The sequence below is a fragment of the Saimiri boliviensis genome, chromosome 10 (assembly GCF_048565385.1).
Source record: "Saimiri boliviensis isolate mSaiBol1 chromosome 10, mSaiBol1.pri, whole genome shotgun sequence".
NCBI lineage: Eukaryota > Metazoa > Chordata > Mammalia > Primates > Cebidae > Saimiri > Saimiri boliviensis.
The window spans coordinates 15044697-15066006 of record NC_133458.1 but is presented as its reverse complement, the minus strand read 5'-3'; the positions used below and the strand labels follow the sequence as shown (position 1 = coordinate 15066006).

At 41.2% G+C, this 21310-nt stretch overlaps 3 gene segments (V, D, J or C); all 3 read left to right on the top strand.

The window, feature by feature from the left end:
- The first annotated feature begins 584 nt into the window (after positions 1–584).
- LOC141579982 (T cell receptor beta variable 27-like) lies at positions 585–1400 on the top strand. The segment is given in 2 exon segments: positions 585–762; positions 892–1400. Coding segments are annotated over 2 exon segments (558 nt in total).
- Positions 1401–5933: 4533 nt separating this feature from the next.
- On the top strand, positions 5934–8991 carry LOC141580016 (T cell receptor beta variable 28-like). The segment is given in 2 exon segments: positions 5934–6060; positions 6205–8991. Coding segments are annotated over 2 exon segments (663 nt in total).
- A 9346-nt stretch (positions 8992–18337) lies between these two features.
- Positions 18338–21310, top strand: part of LOC101037060 (T cell receptor beta constant 1-like) — a 41259-nt gene continuing 38286 nt past the window's right edge. The window contains 2 exon segments of the C gene segment in view: positions 18338–18476; positions 18762–19055. Of these exon segments, the coding sequence occupies positions 18443–18476; positions 18762–19055 (328 nt within the window).

The following is a 21310-nucleotide window of genomic DNA, read 5'->3' as shown; positions in this document are numbered from 1 at the left end:
AGAAGCTGTGTGTCTTGGATTTTAAACAGCGTGTAGACTAGCAAAATAATCCATGATGTGAATCTGAGGTTTTATACTTTAGACTCTTTTAAAAGGTAATGACTACAAATCTATACTAGTGGATAAATGAAGTCAGGGATATACTTGGAATTTTTTCTGCCAGAGTAGAAATGACTTCAAAAAATATGATAATGCAGCTTTCATGTAATCCCAGCTACCTGAGCCAGGAGAATTGCTTGAACTCGGGAGGCAGAGGTTATAGCGAGTCAAGATCACACCACTGCACCACAGCCTGGGTGACAGAGCAAAACAAGACTCTGTCTCAAAAAAAAAAAAGAATGATGGAGCTTTCGATAGCATAAGCTTTATGTTCTCACACTTCTAAGTGATAATCAAATGTGTTATACCACTTTATACCCTGAGATCCAAAATACACAAATATTTGACAATTTGTACAAGACTGTATTAATAAGAAAATGTGGCACAAATATAAAAAGCAGCAGCCTCACACAAACTAAGAAAAATGACACTGATCACCAATGTCCCCAACCTGATTTGGCTGTGTCGCCTTTGTATACCTCAGCCCTCTGAGCTGCAGTGGGAGTGGTTTCTCTCCTGAAAATGTCTCTGAGGCTCAAATAGCTGAAGAGGTGGAGACATTACAGAAACCAACTGGAGCCCCCAGAACTGGCAGACACCTGCCTGATGATGCCATGGGCCCCCAGCTCCTTGGCTATGTGGTCCTTTGGCTCCTAGGAACAGGTGAGTCCCAGAACACGTGGACAACTCTCGGCCTTATTTCGTAGATCTCAGCCCAAGGCATCTCCTAAAGGCTTCAGCACTGGAGATCCCCTTCAGCTCTGCCTCTAACTGTGTCCCCTTCCTTTACAGGCCCCTTGGAAGCCCAAGTGACCCAGAACCCAAGATACCTCATCACAGTGACTGGAAAGAAGTTGACAGTGACTTGTTCTCAGAATATGAACCATGAGTATATGTCCTGGTATCGACAAGACCCAGGGCTGGGCCTAAGGCAGATCTACTATTCAAATAATGTTGATCTGGTTGATAAGGGAGATGTTCCTGAAGGGTACAACGTCTCTCGAAAAGAGAAGAGGAATTTCCCCCTGATCCTGGAGCGGCCCCGCCCCAACCAGACCTCTCTGTACCTCTGCGCCAGCAGTTTATCCACAGTGCTGCACAGCCAGCTGCTCTCTGCACAAAAACGGAGGGCAGCTGCAGGAACAAGGAGGCTCCTCCTTCAGGAGAGCCCTCTCCGACCAACAGGAAAAACTTCCTCCATCATCCCGCAGAAGCTCTTCCCCACGCCCCAGCCTCAGGGACTCTGCAGTGCAGCTGCTCTGCGGAACCAGGGGTCCATCCTCTACCTGCTGTACCAATGAGCTTTCAACGTTCAGGAGGACAAGCTAACTGTGTTAGGCCTAGTGCCAGGGTACGCTCCCCAATCCTTTCTTCTTGTGGAGCTTAAATCTTTAAATTCGACTAAGCTATTGCCCAAACTGAAGACTCCATTTCCAACCTAATGGCTCTCAACAATATTCGGTCCTGTATTCCAGGTCCTATTCAGGAGGTTTTGTCACTTGGAGGAACACCATGTTTGGGGTTATTGATGAAATCCAACACCTCCTATTTTCTTCCTCTCAGCATATGGTCCTGCCATCTGTCCAAATGCCCAAGCCAGAGACGCAGGACTGATCTTCACTGTCTCTCTGATTTTCTCCTTCCAGAACGAATCCACCACCCCATCCTGCATTTTTCTAAATACTAAATTCTTCACAAATTTTACTAACTTTTCTAACTTCACTGATCTCACCTGGATTCCTTTAGCCACCTTTCAAGTAGCCGCACATCTGCAAGCTTGCGACCTGCTCCCACCCACAAACACCCCCTCAAGCTTAAAACCCTTTGGCTTATTTCTATTAACTAGCTAACGTCTCAAGTTCATCTTAGTTTGCAAGCCTCTCAGCCCACTCCAGGATGTGACCTTTGCATATCTGTCCACAGTCTAATACTGACTTCCCCTACCCTTCAAGTACCACAACTGCCTGCATCTACTCCAGAAATTTTCCGCCTCTCACAGGTCCCCAAATGTCCACTGCTGACTCACTTCTGGATCTTCCCCTACAATGGTCACTCTACCTAGAATATCATTTCTGTCTCTGATATTCATCTGTTCTTGCAGCTGTCCTTTCTGTTTAGAGAACAGTGGTTGTGCGGCCCTGTGAAGAAACTCCTGGTGCAGACATACAGAGGTCTGGTTGGGACTGGGCAACTCCAGGATCAGGGGAAGTTCTCCTTCATAGACCAATTTAGAAGTCACTTCCTCCAAGACTATTTCCTTGAATCACTGACTGGGTTGTTTCTCTGCTGTGTGTTCTTGTAACAGCCTGAACAGAGCTAATACCAACACTGAGATACCACCATGAACTGACCAGCTGTTGACTTCTCTGTTCTATAGCTTTTTGTCTCCTTGGAATAGGTAGGTCACGAGTAGAAGTATGATGTCCTTGAACCTGTTTTGCTAGACCCTACATTAAGCCTTTTCCTGGTGGTTACACATCAGTATATTTCCCACATTCTCTCTTTTAATCCACAATGTCCATGAATGCTGGTGTCACTGACATTTTAGTTTATCAAGTTTCAGAGTCAGAAAAGAAAGTTTGCTAATACAACCAGAATATGTTTTATGACCTCTATGTGCTGAGCCAGACAAGAGCCAGGAATGAAGCTACAAGTAATCTATTTCTCAGTTGGTGCTTAGAGAATAAACAAATAGAAAGTCTCTAATAGACCTGTGTCTCTTGAGATAAGACCGAGCATTTCTTATAACCTCCAGACATCCAGCCCTTCGCAGACACTGCCAGCAGCAGTTACCTGCAGCACTGCACAGCCACTTCCTCTCTGCACACTAAAGGCTGCCACAGGGAGAGATGGTCTTACCTTCCTGAGCCTGCCCTTACCAGAAGAAGCCACTGACACCACAGAAGCACTCAGGAGCCTCTCCCAGATCCTTGCACTGAGACTTTTAGAGCTCTGAGGGCCCTGGTCTGTAAAAGTTTGTCCCCGGCCAGTTGCAGTGGCTCATGCCTGTAATCCCAGCACTTTGGGAGACTGAGGCAGGTGGATCACGAGGTCAGGAGTTTGAGACCAGCCTGGCCAACATGGTGAAACCTTGTCTCTACTAAAAATATAAAAAATTGGCCAGGCATGGTGGTGCTCACCTGTAATCCCAGCTACTTGAAAGGCTGAGGCAGGAGACTCTCTTGAACCTAGGAGGCAGAGGTTGCAGTGGGCCGAGATCAAGCCATTGCACTTCAGCCTGGGTGACAGGGTGAGACTCCATCTCAAAAAAAAAAAAAGTCCAACCTCAGGTAACAACGCACCTGTAGACTGAGCTGTCAATGTCTTCTTTCCCTTCGTTCTCATTTGCTGTCTCAACAGGGCTTCCTCAGCCTGGGCTCTTTATTAGAATTTACCTGCATCAATCCAGTGCTCCCTCACACTACCTACTAGAGAAGGCTACATTCTACGTACAGTCTTCAGGGATCCTCTCCAGGGCCCCTTTATGTTCACCTGTGTGCCAGAGACAATTTGAATCTTCGTCTAATACTTTCCATTTAAGTAGGTCAGACTACACTATGCACTTACAGATTTTGCCAGTAGAAGCTTTGAGACTTCGTGTCTTGTAAAATTAAAAAAAAAACTGTAATAAAGATAAGAATGTTTATGGATGTAAAATTCTGTGTAAGCAAATAGTCTAGTAAAACTGAAGTTCAAAGGGTGTTTGTGTTGGGTAGCTGTGTCAGTATGCTTGATTTGTGGTAAGGCCAAGTCTGTTGGATTAGATATTAGATGTTCACAGTAATGTCAAAACTGAGGAATATAGTCTGAATAATTAAAACTATTTTATATTACTGCAAACAACTTAAAAACTATTATACGACTATGATTGATGTGTATTGTGCGACTATGATTGATGTGTATTGTGCATAGATACAGTTTCAAAGAGTGTTTAGACCATCAGAACGTTTTAAGGAAAAATGTTAGCAAAATAACCACAAGTAAAACGTTACTGGAAAATGTAGTATAAGCATTGCACTGACAGTTGCATCTGACCCTTTTGTTCTGATCGGTGCTTCTCGATGTGTACCAGAATTACTTGGTGAGATTTCTTTGTATTGTGGGAATAACACTTAGCATAAAATCTAACCTTTAAACAAAACTAGTGTGAAGTATGATATTGTTAACTCTAGGGGTGATGTTGTATAGCAGATTTCTAGAATGTAATTATCTTGTATAATTGAAATTTTACACCAGTTGAATGGCAACTCAACAATACCCTCTCCCATTTTCCTGGCAATCATCCTTCTACTCTCTGCTTCTACGTGTTTGACATGATGCTAAGTGAAATCAGCCTGTCACAGAAGGACAGATGTTGCACTGAAGGAGTCTTTTATCACCAAAACTGTTTAGAATTTCTGGCACGTGGTGATAATAAAAGCAAAATCATTTCACTTGGATTTTATGATTATTTTCAAATGCTTTGCACTCTTTATGGCTTGCACCTGGGGCTAAATATCTACCTCTACAACTCCATTATTGGTCCCCCACCATCTCCCCAACCCGGTCAGGTAAACCTACACATGCGAGCACTCACATGAACCTACACATGTGGATTTGAACCAGGTTCAAACCCAGGCACTTATAGTTCCAAAGCCTGCCCTTCTAACCAATATGCAACTTGTAGTAATTATTAAGTATATTGTATGAGAAACTAAGACTTCTGTCAAGAAAATATATTTTGAAAGTGGGGGGCGGAGAGAGAGAGAGAGAGAAAAAAAAAATGGTAAGGTTCTCCTAATCACAGTTGGTCAGGAAAAAAAAATTACCTTCACTTTCAAAGACTGAGACTCACCAGAAGGATTCATGGGACTCGGCGTGTCCTTGTACCCATAGTAAAGATGTATTACAAGGATGTAGTAAGAATACTATGATCACAAGGAATAAAGACATGGTGGAGTTTGGAGAAATTCACATGAGACTTCCTCATGTGCTCTGCTTCCCCGAGACAGCACAGTCTCATCCCGACACTGAAAATGCAGCAACGTAAGAACCACATTTCTGCCCAGGGAAGCTCATTAGAGACTCAGCACCTCCAGAACTTTTGGTGGCTCGTGTTAGGAACTGAATTGTGTCATTAAATATTCACATGTTGAAATTCTAATCTCCAGTACTTGAGAATATGACTAAGTTTGGAGATAAGGATTTTACAGAGGTGGTCAAGGTTAAATGAGGTCTTCACTAGCATGCCTGGTATCCTTATTAGAGAAAATTAGGACACAAACATGCACAGAGGGACGGCAATGTGCAGGCACAAGGGGAAGCCATCTGCAAGCCAAGGAGAGAGACTTCACGAGAAACCAACCCTCCTGACACCCTGATCTTGGACATCTACTCTCCAGAAGTGTAAGAAAATTAATTTCTGTTGTTTAAACGACCCAGTCTGGGGTGACTTATGGCAGCCCTCAAAAAATAATTCAGCTGATCACAGCAGCACCCTCTGACTATCATGCAGCAGAATTCCAGACTTCAAGTGAAGCAGGTGTTCGGCCTAACCCACGCGGTTTGTGCAAGCAGCCTAGGCACAGTAAGCCACGCTTACCAGTTACTGATGGTGGGAACACTCCCCACATTCAAGTTCGCAGATGCAAATCAAGAGCCAACCATGCAATCTGGCCCTTCTAAGGACAGCAGTCTCAGGCCCGCTGTGTTAACTCTTTTCTATACACACACACACACACACACACACCCCACCCCACACAGTGACAATTCCATGAGAACAAGGGATTCCCTTCATTCTCTAGTGCCTCTATACCCTTTCTCGTCTAGACAGTGCCTGAGGGATTATGGGTGTGGGCTGGGACAATGACATCACAGACCATCAACCCACAGCCTGGTCCTGGAAGAAGACCTATTCTTTCTTCAAAACAGCCATGGGAATCAGGCTTCTCTGCAGTGTGGCCTTTTGTTTCCTGGAAGTAGGTGAGTCCTGGGAGTAGCTGGGTCTGGGGAGTTGGTGGCCACCCCTGTCCTGCTATTTTGAGGCCTTGCATACAAAGCTATTTTTCTCCTCAGGCTTCCTGGTGGCCTTTTTCTTTTTTCACCCTTGCTACCTGTCTCTCACAGGCCTCGTGGAAGTGAAAGTAACCCAGAACCCAAGATATCTAGTCAAAAGGGTGGGAGAGAAAGTTTTTCTGGAATGTGCCCAGGATATGGACCATGGAAGAATGTTCTGGTACCGACAAGACCCAGGTCTGGGGCTACGGCTGATCTATTTCTCATATGATATTAAAACCGATGAAGAAGGAGATGTTCCTGATGGGTACAGTGTATCTAGAGAGAAGAAGGAGCAGTTCTCCCTGATTCTGGGGTCTGCCCGCACCAACCAGACATCTGTGTACCTCTGTGCCAGCAGCTCATCCACAGTGCAGCACAGCCACATCCTCTCGGCCCAAAAAGAGCGGACGTCAGAGAGAAGAGGCCCTAACTCAGGGCTGGTGCTGGCTCCAACGGCACATTCGTGCTCAATAGAGAAAAGGGATCTCTCAGGAGAAACTAGCTCCATAAGCACATTTCTTTGCAAGGAGAAAATGAGGTATTATTCCTCACCCCTTTACAAGTCAGGGACTGTTCTAGATTTAGTCTTCCCAATCCAATGTGTTGTAAACTCCCGAGTCCCAACAAGGAGAAGCCCTCTGGCATATGCACACTTAGCCCGGTTCTACCATTTCTTTAATTAATGTTACCTTCCCTCTTCTATCCTTGTCTCTTGCTGTGCATTTTCTACTTTGCTTAGTGTTTTTTTTTTGGTTGATATTTCACGAGAGGACATTAACATATTCCAAATTCTTTAGATGCTTCTTACTGTCCATGTGCTGATTCAAGAGAAAGTTTAAGGAATTTGAATTCTGTTATTCAATTTAGAAAGAGAAAAACTGATTTTAAAAAATCTTCCTCCAGGTTCTCTGATCAATCTTATTTTGCTGGGAAAAAATATGATCACAGAAGGTTTAAATTACACTGCAGAAGGTGGAGGAATTAGGCTATAACTGTACTCACTATCTTCTGGAAAGTGTATATTTGTCTGTTTTTAAGAATAAAACACATACTCTCCTGCCAGTAAAAATTAACAGTGCTTTGGAAATACAAGTAAATGTAAAGGGTATTAGAAACCTCAAACTGCAGAGCACTTACACAATTATTATCGGCAAGACAAAACAGGCACATGAAAACGTATTTTGATTCAGTGCTAAATTTTTAAGTGAAAGAAGTCAGAGAAAAAAATCAAATCAATATGTATTACAATATTCAAGATTATGTTTGTATGAGATAGGACTTGAGCTGATTTTGAATACAAGTAAATGAGGGAAGAGAAACTACTGAAAGGAAGAAATACCCTGCAATGTTTCCATGACAGATTCTACAGGAATGAAGAGGAAGATTCTTTCCCTGAGAAAAGGCAGGAATCACAATTCTCCTGGCTGAGATCAACATCCAGAACGGAGAAATCACATCTTCCTAAAATATCATTAAATCCTTTCTCTTTTGCCCCAAGGATACAAGTTAGCAGTGCTGGAGGCTGCAGCGTTTAATGAAATAACACACAAGGTTTGATAGAAGAAATTCTTTCACCACCTTCTAAAAATTACAGTGCTTAACTACTACATCCTGTTCAAGAAGAATTCTGAGCACTTGATTAGCCATACAAGCTTCAAACTGACATTGATTAAAAGGGTGCTGAAAAAGCATCACGACCTAGGGCAGCAACGTCTCTGAGGTCGTCCATGCTCTGATGATGTCACACCTCTTTGCCTGTCTGGAAGAGGCTTCCCCGAGAGCATTACCACCAACATCAAAGAAACAAAACACAATGGGTCACTGCAACTTTTGCTGCTCGCCAGTGACAAGGATGGCAGGAAGATCTGTAGAGAAAGGCAGTGTTTTTGCGTGGGATGTGATGTTCTGATTTCTGTTGTTCTGTGCTTTGCAATATTCCCCCATAAAAAATTATCGAATACTGATTATTATATATATTTCTGTTACATTAGGATTGGAGACAAGTTCTGTTTAGAAATAACTGCAAGAACAGTTTTTATATTTTATTTTTATCTTGATAATCAGTCAAATTCGCTTCAGCCTCAAAGAGCATGTTTATGTCAAACTAAATGAACGCTGGCAGCGAGCTGCACCTTTTCTACTAAACAGGAAAAGGGTTAAATACAGAACACCATGTCTACGATCTTCATAGTCAGTGAACCTTCAGGGTTTCTGAGAGTCTTACATTTTCCCACAGACTACATATTTCTTATAGCAAGTATTGCCCAGACTCAGATCAACTGCAAGAGATGGGAACAGGTACCAGCACGGTGTGTCCATTCCCAGGGCTATGTGGGGCCATTTCCATCATAGTGGTCATCACCTCGATTGAGTCCCTGGTAGAAAGAGTGCTATGCCAGACTCTTCTGCATGGTTGCCACCTGCTCCCTTCAACACAGCCTCACTTTGCTAAGGAAATCTAGCCCAGGGAGAGAGGAAGAACACATGAATAAAATGGAAAATAGGTAGAGATGGAGTATCAAAGAATAGAGTGAGTAACAGAAGACATCTAAAGGGGGCGAAAGCATTATAGATTGGGATAGTAGGTTTGAATTTAGATTAAAAAAATGAAAAAAATGTTTACTAGGGAGAGTTCAAAGTTCACAGAATAGACTTTTAAAGGTATGTAATTGATCACAGATGTTTACCATGAGGGTACAGAGAATAATTCAGAAAATGTAAACCAGTATTTCACTAAACATACATCACATTAGGAGGCCAACAAATTCACAGAATGTAAGAATCGCTACTCTAAATCTCCAAGTAAGCAATTTTTTAAAAAAATTTTATTTTGTTTTACTTGAAGTTCTGGGATACATGTGTAGAACATGCAGGTTTGTTAGACAGGTATACATGTGTCATGGTGGTTTGCTGTATCTATCAACCAGTCGTCTAGGTTTTAAGCCCCATGAGCATTAGCTATATGTTTTGATGCTCTCCCTCCCCTTGCCCCCAACCCCTGACAGGCCCTAGTGTGTGTTGTTCCCCACCCTGTGTCCATGTGTTCTGACTATTAAACTCCCACTTATGAGTGAGAACATGCGGGGTTTGGTTTTCTGTTCCTGTGTTAGTTTGCTGAGGATGGTGACTTCCAGCTTTATCCATGTCCCTAGAAAGAACATAGTCTCATTACTTTTTGTGGCTGCATAGTATTCCATGTTGTATATGTGTCACATTTTCTTTTCCAGTCTATTATTGAGGGGCATTTGGGTTGGTTCCATGTCTTTTAAGCAATGTTTTAAATTATGTGATTTGGGAAAATATAACAAAATAAATTAACAAAATATATAAAATATAACAAAATTAACAGGGCTCTTTGCTGAGACATGGCTGGGAAGAGGTATAGTCTCCTCCTGCAGGGAACAAGGAAGATTTAGAGAAAGAAGCAATTTCTTTTCTCCAGAGAGCACCGAGATAGCACAGGTAGTTTATACATATAACATACAACAGTCCTGACCTACAGGTATTATTTTCTCCTAATTAAAAATACATTTAAATAAGCTAAGTGTAATTAAACCTAAATTTAAATGACTAGCCACACAGTCATTAAATAGCCACAAAGCTGAAAAGTTAGTGGAAAAGGCATGTTTCTATATTGTTTTTTAAATAATAAGATAATTGAATCCAAGAGAGATATATCTTCATCCTCAGCTGAATGGGTCCCAAATCCAACCATTAGGGCAAAGATGTAATCCACGCAGCCCAAGAATTGGACCTTCTTTCTTTGTACCAGCAGGATAGCCACAGCACCAAAGACATTTTTCATGTCTTAGCACAAACTTCTAACCACCTCCATTTTGAAGTAGAAGGATGAAGGCTTGAGAATAGAAACTGGGTCTTGTTAGTGATGGACGAGTGGACATAGTCATACTAGTTAAGTGTTTTACAACATTCTTTGATAATCCCTATTAAACCAGCTGCAGATGTATTGTTTCATCATTTATCTTCCATGTCACCATCACATCATCAGATCAATATTGACGGCTTTGCACATTTGCTGCTAAAATTAAATTATCTCAATTTCCAGTATCCTCCTAACTGACCTGGCCAATTTTGTACGGCTTAAAAAATTGGGAAATGTCTTCTTGTCTGTGCTAGATCTTCTTCGATTAATGTCAATTCATTAAAACAGAAATAGCAAGAAACTAACAGTCAAAGGGGTTTCTTCATCCCATTATTCCCTATAAAAGGCAGCGACAGGCACCCAGATATAACGTAGATCTCTTCTGCCCTCTGTTGAGGACATCGGAACTGGCTCAGTTCACTCAGACATTGGTGGCAGAAAGTTGAGGGAGATTTCCTCTATGTTCAAGCTTTTGGTACAATCAACTGGTACCTGTTCTATCCAACGGATGCCGTCTTATTTAACCTGGGACACTGAAGGGGTGCTATTCACAAATGAAAACATTAAAAAGCAAGCCATGAGATATCTTTAAAGAGAGAGCAAATGTAAGGAAGGATGTGTAATCATTGCATAGGGTATCAGTCTGTTTTCACACTGATGACAAAGACACAGAAGAGACTGGGAAGAAAAAGAGGTTTAATTGGACTTAACAGTTCCACATGGCTGGGGAGGTTTCAGAATCATGGCAGGAGGTGAAAAGCGCTTCTTACATGGTGGAAGCAAGAGAAAAATGAGAAAGAAGCAGAAGCGGAAACCCCTGAGAAACCCATCATATCCATCCTATCTCATGAGACTTATTCACTACCACGAGAATAGCACGAGAGAGCATGATTCAATTACCTCCCCCGAGTCCCTCCCACAACACGTGGGAATTCTGGGAGATACAATGCAACTAAAGTTTTGGGTGGGCACAGAGCCAAGCCACAGCATTCTGCCCCTGTCCTCTCCAAATCTCACGTCCTCGTGTTTCAAAACCAATCATGCCTTCTCAAGAGTGCCCCAAGGTCTTATTTCGGCAATAACCCAAAAGTCCACAGACCAAAGTCTCATCTAAGACAAGGCGAGTCCCTTCTGCCTATGAGCCTGTAAAATCAGAAGCAAGCTAGTTACTTCCTAGATACGATGGAGGTATGGGGATTAGGTAAATACAGCCATTCCAAATGGAAGAAATTGGCCAAATTACAGCCCCCGTGAAAGTCCAAAATCCAGCAGGGCAGCCAAAATTTAAAGCTCCAAAATGATCTCCTTTGACTCCAGGTCTGACATTCAGGTCACACTGACACAAGAGGTGGGTTTCCATGGTCCTAGGCAGCTCCACTCCTGTGGCTTTGCAGGGTTCAGCATCCCTCCCGGCTGCTTTCATGAGCTGGTGTTGAGGGTCTGTGGCTTTTCCAGTTACAAGGTGCAAGCTGTTGGTGGATCTACCATTCTGGGCTCTGGAGGACAGTGGCCCTCTTCTCACAGCACTACTAGGCAGTACCCCAGTAGGAACTCTGTGTGGGGGCTCCAACCTCACATTTCCATTCTGCACTGTCCTGGCAGAGGTTCTCCATGAGAGCCCCGCCTCTGCAGCAAACGTTTGCCTGGGCGTTTCCATACATCCTCCGAAATCTAGGCAGAAGTTCCCAAACCCAAATTCTTGACTTCTGTGCACCCACAGGCTCAACACCACATGAAAGGTGCCAAGACTTCCACCCTCTAAAGCCACAGCCTGAGTTCTATGTTGGCCCCTTTCCTCCATGGCTGGAGTGGCTGGGACACAAGGCACCAAGTCCCTAAACTGCACACAGCATGGACACCTTGGGCCTGGCCCACAAAAGCACTTTTTCTTCCTGGGCCTCTGGGCCTGTAATGGGAGGAGCTGCCAAGAAGGTCTCTGACATGGCCTGGAGACATTTTCCCCATGGTCTGATTACCCTAAGGCTCCTTGCTACTTATGCAAATTTCTGTAGCTGGCTTGAATTTCTCCTCAGAAAATGGGTTTTTCTTTTCTACTGCATCATCAGGCTGCAAATTTTCTGGACTTCAACATTCTGTTTCCCTTTTAAAATGAAATGCTTTTAATAGCACCCAAGTCACTTTTTGGATGCTTTGCTGCTTAGAAATTTCTTCTGCCAGATACTCTAAATCATCTCTCTCAAGTTCAAAGTTCCATAAATCTCTAGGGTGGGGACAGAATGCCACCAGTCTCTTTGCTAAAACATAACAAAGGCCACCTTTGCTCCAGTTCCCAACAACTTTCTCATCTTCACCTGAAACCACCTAAGCCTGGACCTTATTGTTCATATCACTATCAGCATTTTTGTCAAAGTCATTCAACAATTCTCTAAGTTGTTCTAAACTTTCCCACATTTTCGGGTCTTCTTCTGAGTCCTCCAAACTGTTCCAGCCTCTGCCTGTTACCCAATTTCAAAGTCGCTTCCACATTTTTGGGTATCTTTTCAGCAACATCCCACTCTACTGTTACCAATTTACTATGTTAGTCCATTTTCATGCTGCTGATAAAGACATATCTGTGACTGGGAAGAAAAAGAAGCTTAATTGGACTTACAGTTTTACATGGCTAGGGAGGCCTCAGAATCATGGCAGGAGGTGAAAGGCACTTATTATATGATGGTGGCAAGAGAAAAACGAGAAAGAAGCAAAAGTGGAAACCTCTGATAAACCCGTCATATCTCAGGAGACTTGACTATCATGGGAATAGCACGGACGGGAAAGACAGGCCCTCATGATTCAATTACCTCCCCCTGGGTTCCTCCCACAGCACATGGGAATTCTGGGAGATACAATTCAAGTTGAGATTTGGATGGGGACACAGCCAGACCATATCACATAGTATATACTGAAAATGTGTAGTCAAGTATCTTGGATGAGATACACATCACCAGACACCATACAGCGACCTGCCTAACAAAAGAAGCCAATAATTACAGTCTATTAACCGTAACATTAGACAGACAAATGGTTACAGGGTAATGTTAGAACTCATGCTTTAGGATGCTCTGACGTGATTTACTCATATATTACATTCTTGTCTAAAAATAATAGATAAGTGTTCAGAAGACATTGCCCTCAATGAACTCATATTACTTCTTAATTATTGCCATTCTGCTTTACAAATGCTCAAAAATCTATATATTTAATAATCAGTTATATTTTATGCATGTGTAGGGTTATAGGGTAAGAAGAGAGCTGATGTTAAATTTACTAACTTATAGTTTCTAGGTATATAACTATTGCTTACTCATATCTGAATATTAAAGCTGTATTTGCCCTTCTTTGAATTTTGATTACACTCTCTCTTCCATTTATTAAAAATTATGATCAGAGAGAGTGTGTATAGTTGGTATCCAAAGCAGAAAATTGAGTTATAGATGTCTAGTTTATAAATTAAACAGAAATCCCTTACCCTCACCCTTCACAGACCATCTAAGCAATATATCAAATGCTAGTGGCCAACATTCCCCTTTCTGAGGAGAAACTAAAAGTTTATTCTAAGAAACTAAATAAGATCTTGAGCCCTGGAATTACATGGCATATCAAGAGTGATATGAGATGCAGGGCTCTCATAGACAAAGAGAATAATTGAGATATATATATATGATATGAGATTTTATATCTATATTTTATTTACAGATATAAAATCTCATACCATTAACAGTTCTCAACAAGAGAAACTGGATAACTGACTATATGAGACTTGTAAGCTAAGACGTTAGCTCGACAACATTCCATTCCATGAATGCTAGCAGAAGACAAGAGACTACTGAATCACAGACAAAGTATTTTTAACACTCTCAACACAGCAGGCAGCATGAGCTTCACATGTCTATAAATGACCTGTGCCTGCTCAGTTTCCCAACAGTGACACAAAGCAGCTTCTGGATGCTGTGGCTTTCCCCTAACCTGATCAATCTTTGTCCCACAGAGGTACATTATGTTTATTATGCTGTATAGCAAACAGATACAGAAGGAGACGTTATCTCTATCTTCCAGGCTGATTGCTATACAAACATTCTTGACAAGGTAGCCCAAATCAAAAGTTGATGTAAGATGTGCAGTAATGTCAGAGACCCATAAAGAATTAACTCTCAACACCTCTCCACTGCCTTTGTCACAGAACAACTAGGTAACTATACCCACGGTAACAGAATAATGTATTTTTATTTGAAGAAATTGAGCACCCATAGAAAAGAACTTACAAATACTGATATTTCAGTGTTCTTTACAAAATGACTGGTTCCCCACCAAATCTCTTCAAGTAAAATCTCCTAGCATATAAGTCCCATCCATAGTACCAGGCTTCCAGTCAGGTTTTTAGTGCTCTCTTCTTAAAAATCAATATGCAATCAAAGATCACTAGTATACAAAGTTTCTAACATTTGTAAGATACAAAGAAAAAGAAAGGAGACAGACATTAAAAGAAAGAAGAGAAAGGAAAATAAAAAGCAAGAAACAGAAAAAGGAAAAGAAATCAAAGAATGGGAACAAAGAAAATTGAGTCAAGCATATAAAATAAAGAAAAAAAGTGGAGTTCTGAGTAACAATCACGTAAATGCTTCTTTCTATCCCAGACAGACATAAGAAATATGTCACCCTTAAAACAATTTAAGATAAATAAGACGATATATGTGAATATACTTTAAGAAAGCCAAAATAAATTTTTAAAATAAGAGTCAAAAGAAAACTAGATATATCATCCCAGAAAATAAAACAAAAAGTTCAAGAAGTTAAATAACAGAAAATATGAAAGGAAATACAAGGGACTTGAAGGATGAACACAGGAGAGTCAATGGCTGTCCAAGAGAAATTACATTAAAACAAATTTTTTTAATTATTAGAGAAATAATACCATAAAAATTAGTTCTGAGAAATGAAAAAACTTAAGCCCCCATATTTTAAAATGCCTATTGTTGGATAATTAATGTAAAACAATGGATACTAAGGCATATCTTCATGATATTAGAACACTGGGGATTAAATGATTTTAAACCACAAAAGGCAAAAAAAATGTTAAAAATCAAAATTATACTTAGAGAAAAGCCATCAATAAATGCAAAATTAGAATGACATCACAGTTCTAAACAGCAACACTGAATTCCTTAAAAAAGGTGCAAGAAATATCAATAAAATTCTGATAGAAAATCATTTTAATCTTAGATTTCTCTACTAACAAGATATCAATAAAATGCAAATAAAAAGACATTTTTAATTATGTTAGGATCCAAAACTTTTACCTCTATCTCAAGCTTTCTTAGAAAAGTACTGGGTAGTGTATCTCAGCAAACAGAGAAAACAAACCAAAAAGAAAAAAATAAATGGTATCCAGAAAGTAGAAAATCTAATTCAGAATAATGACAAAGAAAAGTGCCAGGACAAAAGCTGGGCAGTGAAACCAACTGGCCCAGACTAAAGCAGAAGGATTCCAGGGTTGCATTTTCAAATAGTGCCAAAATGAAGACTACAGATCTATTAAATGATACATCTGAGTAACTCATCCACAATTTTCTAGCATGAATTTGCATGGCCTGTCAAAAACCCAGGTCCATCCTGAAGAAGGTGATCCCATTAAAAAGAATCCAGATTATTCAGCAATATCAAATATAGGTAGAAACCAAACGACAAAAATCTGCTGACTTTTCCAAGCCATTTAAAAGATTGATGCAGTTAAATTCCAAACCCGTTTATGACAAAAACACTCAGAAAATTAGAAAAAGGAGACTTCTTGAATCTAATAAAGGCACCTAAAAGAAACCAACAACTTATGTCACACTTAATGACAGAAATATTAAATGTCTTCTCATTTTTATTTCTTAAATATGAACCTTGTTCAAGATCATAAACAAGTCAATAATGTTCACTCTTACCACTCCTATTCCATATTGTGCTGATGCATAAAGACAAGAAAAATACTAAAAAGCTAAAGATCAAAAAGATAAGAAAAAACTTTTCTAGAAAGGACTACTTACATTGAAATACTAAAAGAAAACTATGTATTAACTATCAAATTAATTAATTCATACATTAATTTATTATTACAATATACAACCATCAATTATATTTTGTATATTAATGGTAAACAATTAGATAATTCAACTTTGAAACTTGAATTTAAATTTAAAAAATAGAACATTTAAATAGCAAAAGACACACAAGACCTGTATACAGAAAACTAAAAGTAATTGCTAAGGAAAATGAAATACAGTTTTAAAATATGGAAATATAAATCATGTCCAGGGATTGTTGCAGCCTCTGCCTCAGGAGTCTCCTACAACCTGGAACACCTAACAAAAGAAATGCAGGTACAGTGCCAGGGATTGGAGGTGGCTCCCCACAAGTCCTAGAAGCAAACCTGGTGAGGGGGGCATCTCTCTCCCCCACCCACCTCAGAGCATGCCTATGAACAAGAAAGTACATGAGCCACACAAGCTGGGTATTAGTCTAACTACCGGCCATTACTCTTATTTGCCATCCACTGGATCACAGCAGCACAAACTACAACACTAAAAATTATCCTGCTTATATATGCAGGATGTGAAACCAGGTGCCCATCAATGACAGATTGGATGAAGAAATATATACATTATGGAATACTACACAGCCCTAAAAAAGAATGAAATCAAGTTGTTTGCAGCAACATGAATAAAGCTGAAGGCCATAGTCCTAAGTAAATTAATGCAGAAAAAGAAAACCAAATATTACATGTTCTCCCTTGTAAGTAGGAACTGAACATTGAGCACACATGAACATAAACATGCGAACAATTGACACTGAGTGCTACTTAAGGGCACAGAAAGGGAGGTTGACATGGGTTGAAAAACTACCTTTTGGGTACAATGTTCACTACCTGGACGCAATATACCCACGTAACAAACCTTCATATGTACCCCCGTATCTAAAATAAAAGTGGGAATTTTAAAAAAGACTAAACATGTTAAAATGAGTACTCTCTAAATTTTACCTACAGTCATTAAAATCTCAATTGTTATCCCAACTGTTTTTTTTTTTTTTTTCTAAGAAACTGAAAAGCTAATCTAGAAGGTATATGAACACATAAAGAATTTATGCGAGGTCCCACTCTTGGTTAGAAGCCCATGTACGATGTTTCAGGCCATAGGTAATTAATTACAAAGGCTTTAGCTGGCAGGCTTACAGGGTATGGGAGGCTGTTCTGCCCACCCCAGACTTGGTGCACAGCTAATACACTGTAGCCTTTGAAGGGAGTTGCAGTCAAGGACCCCTGGTTGGTCACGCCCTTGTGCATTTTTACATTTCCAGCTCAGGATCCTTCATTCTTAGATCTCTTTGTTCAAGGCCTATGCAGAGGTCTTCTGCAGGTACCTCTTTCAAGGCAGAGAGGCTGAAAGATACTTTTCTCCACTCTCAGTACCTACTGAGTTTTTACTTTCATCTTGCAAGGCCCCCCAGCAGTGAGACAACCCCATGTCTATACTAATCCCACCAACCCTTGACCGGTGCTATTTCCATGGGGAAAAATGGAACAAGGGGAGTCAGTAATTTCTCTACCTTTAGACTCTTGCTTACACAATTGAAGGAGATAATTAAAGACTTAACTCTTTCCTCTTGGGCTTACTGCTTTAATTGGCTCGCTACCTGGGTGCAATACACCCATGTAACAAACCTGCATATATACCCTTGTATCTAAAATAAAAGTTGAAATTTTAAAAAATCATATTGCAAGTGTCCAGGAATTAAACAAAGACAAAAAAAAAATAGTTATGACTATGATAACTGAAACAAGGAAAGAGATATAAGAGACAATGCATTTAATGCGTGAATTGACAAATAAGGCAGGTGAGGGGAAAAGAGGCTTATGGAATTCTTGAGCCTAAAGTGGAAGAAGAGTGGGATGCCACTTGCTGGGGGAGGAGAATTGAGGAATAAGAGCCTGTTTATTGGTCTGTGTATGCGTTGGGAAAAGAATGAGTTCAGTTTGGGACAACCGTGAAGACCCAGGAGACAGTTAAGATACTGTTATGAAGTTCCCTTATATTCTAAAATGTTACCTTTAGTTCCTTGAAGTCAGTTCTGCACCCCACTCTTTGTTCTATACCCAGACAACAGCACAGACCCATGTTCAGTAATGACGGACGGACAAGCAGTGGGAGAACCATGGTGAGTGGCGGGTGCCTGCTGCGATGCTTGTGCATGAAGACTTATCCTGAGTGAAGAACCACACAGTTCCACTAGGGGGAAGACTGATTGTTTTCACACCCTCCAGAAACTCAACCACCATTTAGAGGAGGAGAACAGAGCAGGAAGGAACTCCGTTGTGGGAAGGAAAGATGAACTTGAGTTTGACTTCTTAGTGCCTTTTCTCAGGGAATAGGCCATCACTTGAAGATGCTGACTCTTCTGCTCCTTCTCCTGGGACGAGGTATGCGCCTTGTCTTGTGAGGAGTCTGGGATTAATGGTAACACTGGGTGGAGGGGTGGAAAGACTTTCTCTCTAGAGAGTCTGAAGCCACCAGACAGAAGATGAAGGGGATATGTTTGATTAAAGAATCGAAACAGAGTAATTGTTGGCACAACAAAAAGGAGGCAGTGCCCCGGGGTCCTTTGGGAGCTGAGGTGGTACTGGAGAGATAAAGGAGACCTTCCTGCCTGGGGAGACATCTAACCCCAAGCTTGTCGGCTTCCATGAGTACCTCTCTGGAAATAGGTTCTGTGTTCGGTGCTGTCGTCTCCCAAAAGCCAAGCAGGGGCGTCTGTCAACGTGGGACATCCATGACAATCCAGTGTCATGTAGACAGCCAAGTCACCTTGATGTTCTGGTACCGTCAGCTCCCCGGACAGAGCATGACACTGATTGCAACTGCAAATCAGGGCTCTGACGCCACATATGAGAAAGGATTTGCCAAAGACAAGTTTCCCATTAGCCGCCCAAATCTAGTATTCTCAACTCTGAATGTGAGCAACGTGAGTCCCGAAGACAGCGGCGTATACTTCTGCAGTGCTGGAGACACAGTGCTGGGCACAGATCAAAGATCTGAGCAAGAACCTTAGCTCCCTCCTACCCAGCTCCCCTCACATGAGCCTGAGGGCCCTGCCAAGGTGGGACGGAGGGAGGAAACCACAGCTCTTGGGCAGACACAGCTGTTTCTGTGCTTGTGGGTGAGCATGGGTATGACTGGGGATGAGGAGAGCATCTCTAGGACGAGCTGGAGCGTTCTGTCCACAGGCAGTAAGAATGGCACCTGGAAAGTTGAGGGTAAAATTTCTTCCAGATGGATGCTCAGAAATACCCAACAAAAACAATCAGATACAGTTTTCTTCAAGTGGCGGGGTCAGTCGTAGCCTTTTAACTGTTTTATCTCAAGGTTCTATTTAGCTGGTGTTCGATCACAATATATTTTGGAAGAACTTTAGTCATCTTGAAACAAAGCTGATACATTACATTGATGACATCTGGTTGTTCTCAGTGAATAGGAATTATAAAGTCCTCTAGATGCCTTAATATGACACATGCATCCCAAATCAATATAAAGTCTTTAAAGTTCAGGAGCCTTCTACAATGGTGAGTTTGGGAGTGGTCCGAAGGTTTGGGGCATGTTGAAATATCTCCTCTAATGTGAGAAGTAAGCTGCTGTGCCTTAGTTCATCTACCACAAAGGAAGAGGTGCAATGCTTAGTCCTCTTTGGACTTTGAATTGAACTTTGGATATGCTGCATTTGATTGTGCTACTCTATTCCATTGAGTCTGTAATCCGTAAAGCTGGGGCCAGTGCAAGAGAGGGTTTTGTGGCAGAACAAGTCCATGATGAAAGCTTCCTGCTGCTTGGGCCATAGACTAAGCAGACCCAGTTGTTCTTAAAGAACCTGTGATAGATAGGGATGCTCTATGGAGCTCCTGGCACTCCTCAGTAAGAGAACCACAAGGCAGTGTGGAATAAGTTCACCGTGCCTTGAATTGCAACTTCAGACCATGGCATCTTGGGCTGTACTTTTGTCGCTTTCCAGATTCCAGAGCGAAAGAATGCTCTCACACACAAACTACGAGTGCTTATTACTTACATATAGGCAACAAGGGAAAACACAGGCCAAAGATTTAGGGAAAGCCAGTCCCACTAGGCTCAGGAAAGCTGCCCAGGGTGGATGAAATCTTAACTGTTTCTTCCCTACATGCACTGCCACTGAGGGAACCAGAGAGCAGCCACCCTGGGTTTTATATCCTAGAGCAACTTGACATGTTTGGCAAAGCACTGAAGGACATCCTATTTCTAGGAGGGACTGGAACAGAGCCCAGGCTCTGTTCCTCCTTATCTCAGGATGTTACATTCCCAGCACATTCTACAGTTATTCTTGAGAACTACAAGCAATAAATGGGGGAGAACTGAGTTGGTCCAAGGCCACCAGGCAAACTGCCCAGCAGACAGGTGCAGAGTTTTGGTGTAAAACCTGCCAACGACCATTCTTTTTTTGAAAAGTTGCTACTGGCTCTGTAACGAATGCCTCATAATGGCATTCAGAACAAGGTATTATCTGATTTGCAAAATTGTGAAGTTGGCTGTGCCCAGAGAATTCTCTCTGTTAATAAATGGAAACTACATCATTAAGACCCTACTTAAGCACAGCTAGAAGAAGGCACAATTCACTTTCAAGAGCACATCTCAGAATCTCATGGTACTCATTCATACTTTTCTCCTCTTTTCTTCAAACCACACCCAAGGTTTTATGGGAATTCCATATTTTCAATTGAGAAACATGGGCTTATTTTTTAGACGGGTCTTCATGTTACCCTGAAAAGATCATTACAGTCTAACACAAGTATGGTTCCGAAAGCTAACAGTGAAGGGAAATCCTCTCAGGGCCAAAACTCAAATTAGTATACCTGACTGTTGTCCACATTTTATTGAAGAGATGGTCAGAAGTATAGCTATAGCTTGTGTTCACTTTCATGCTATCATCTAGCCTCTTTCCCTATTCAGTCATATTTTTCCTCTTTTTGCTTCTCTGTGATGCAATCTGGGTAATTTCTTTAAAACTACTGTTTAGTTTACTAATTCACATCTCAATTCCAATAAGCCTCTAATTCAACTTTTCAACTGACTTTGTTCATCTAAATTATATAATTTTTATCTCTAGAAAATCCATTTGGGTCATTTACAAATATGAGTGGCCATTCATCTTGTTCCTTTTGTATTTTAAAATTATTTTCTTTTTATAAGTATATTAAGCACCTATTGGGAATTTCTATCTGACAATGCCAGC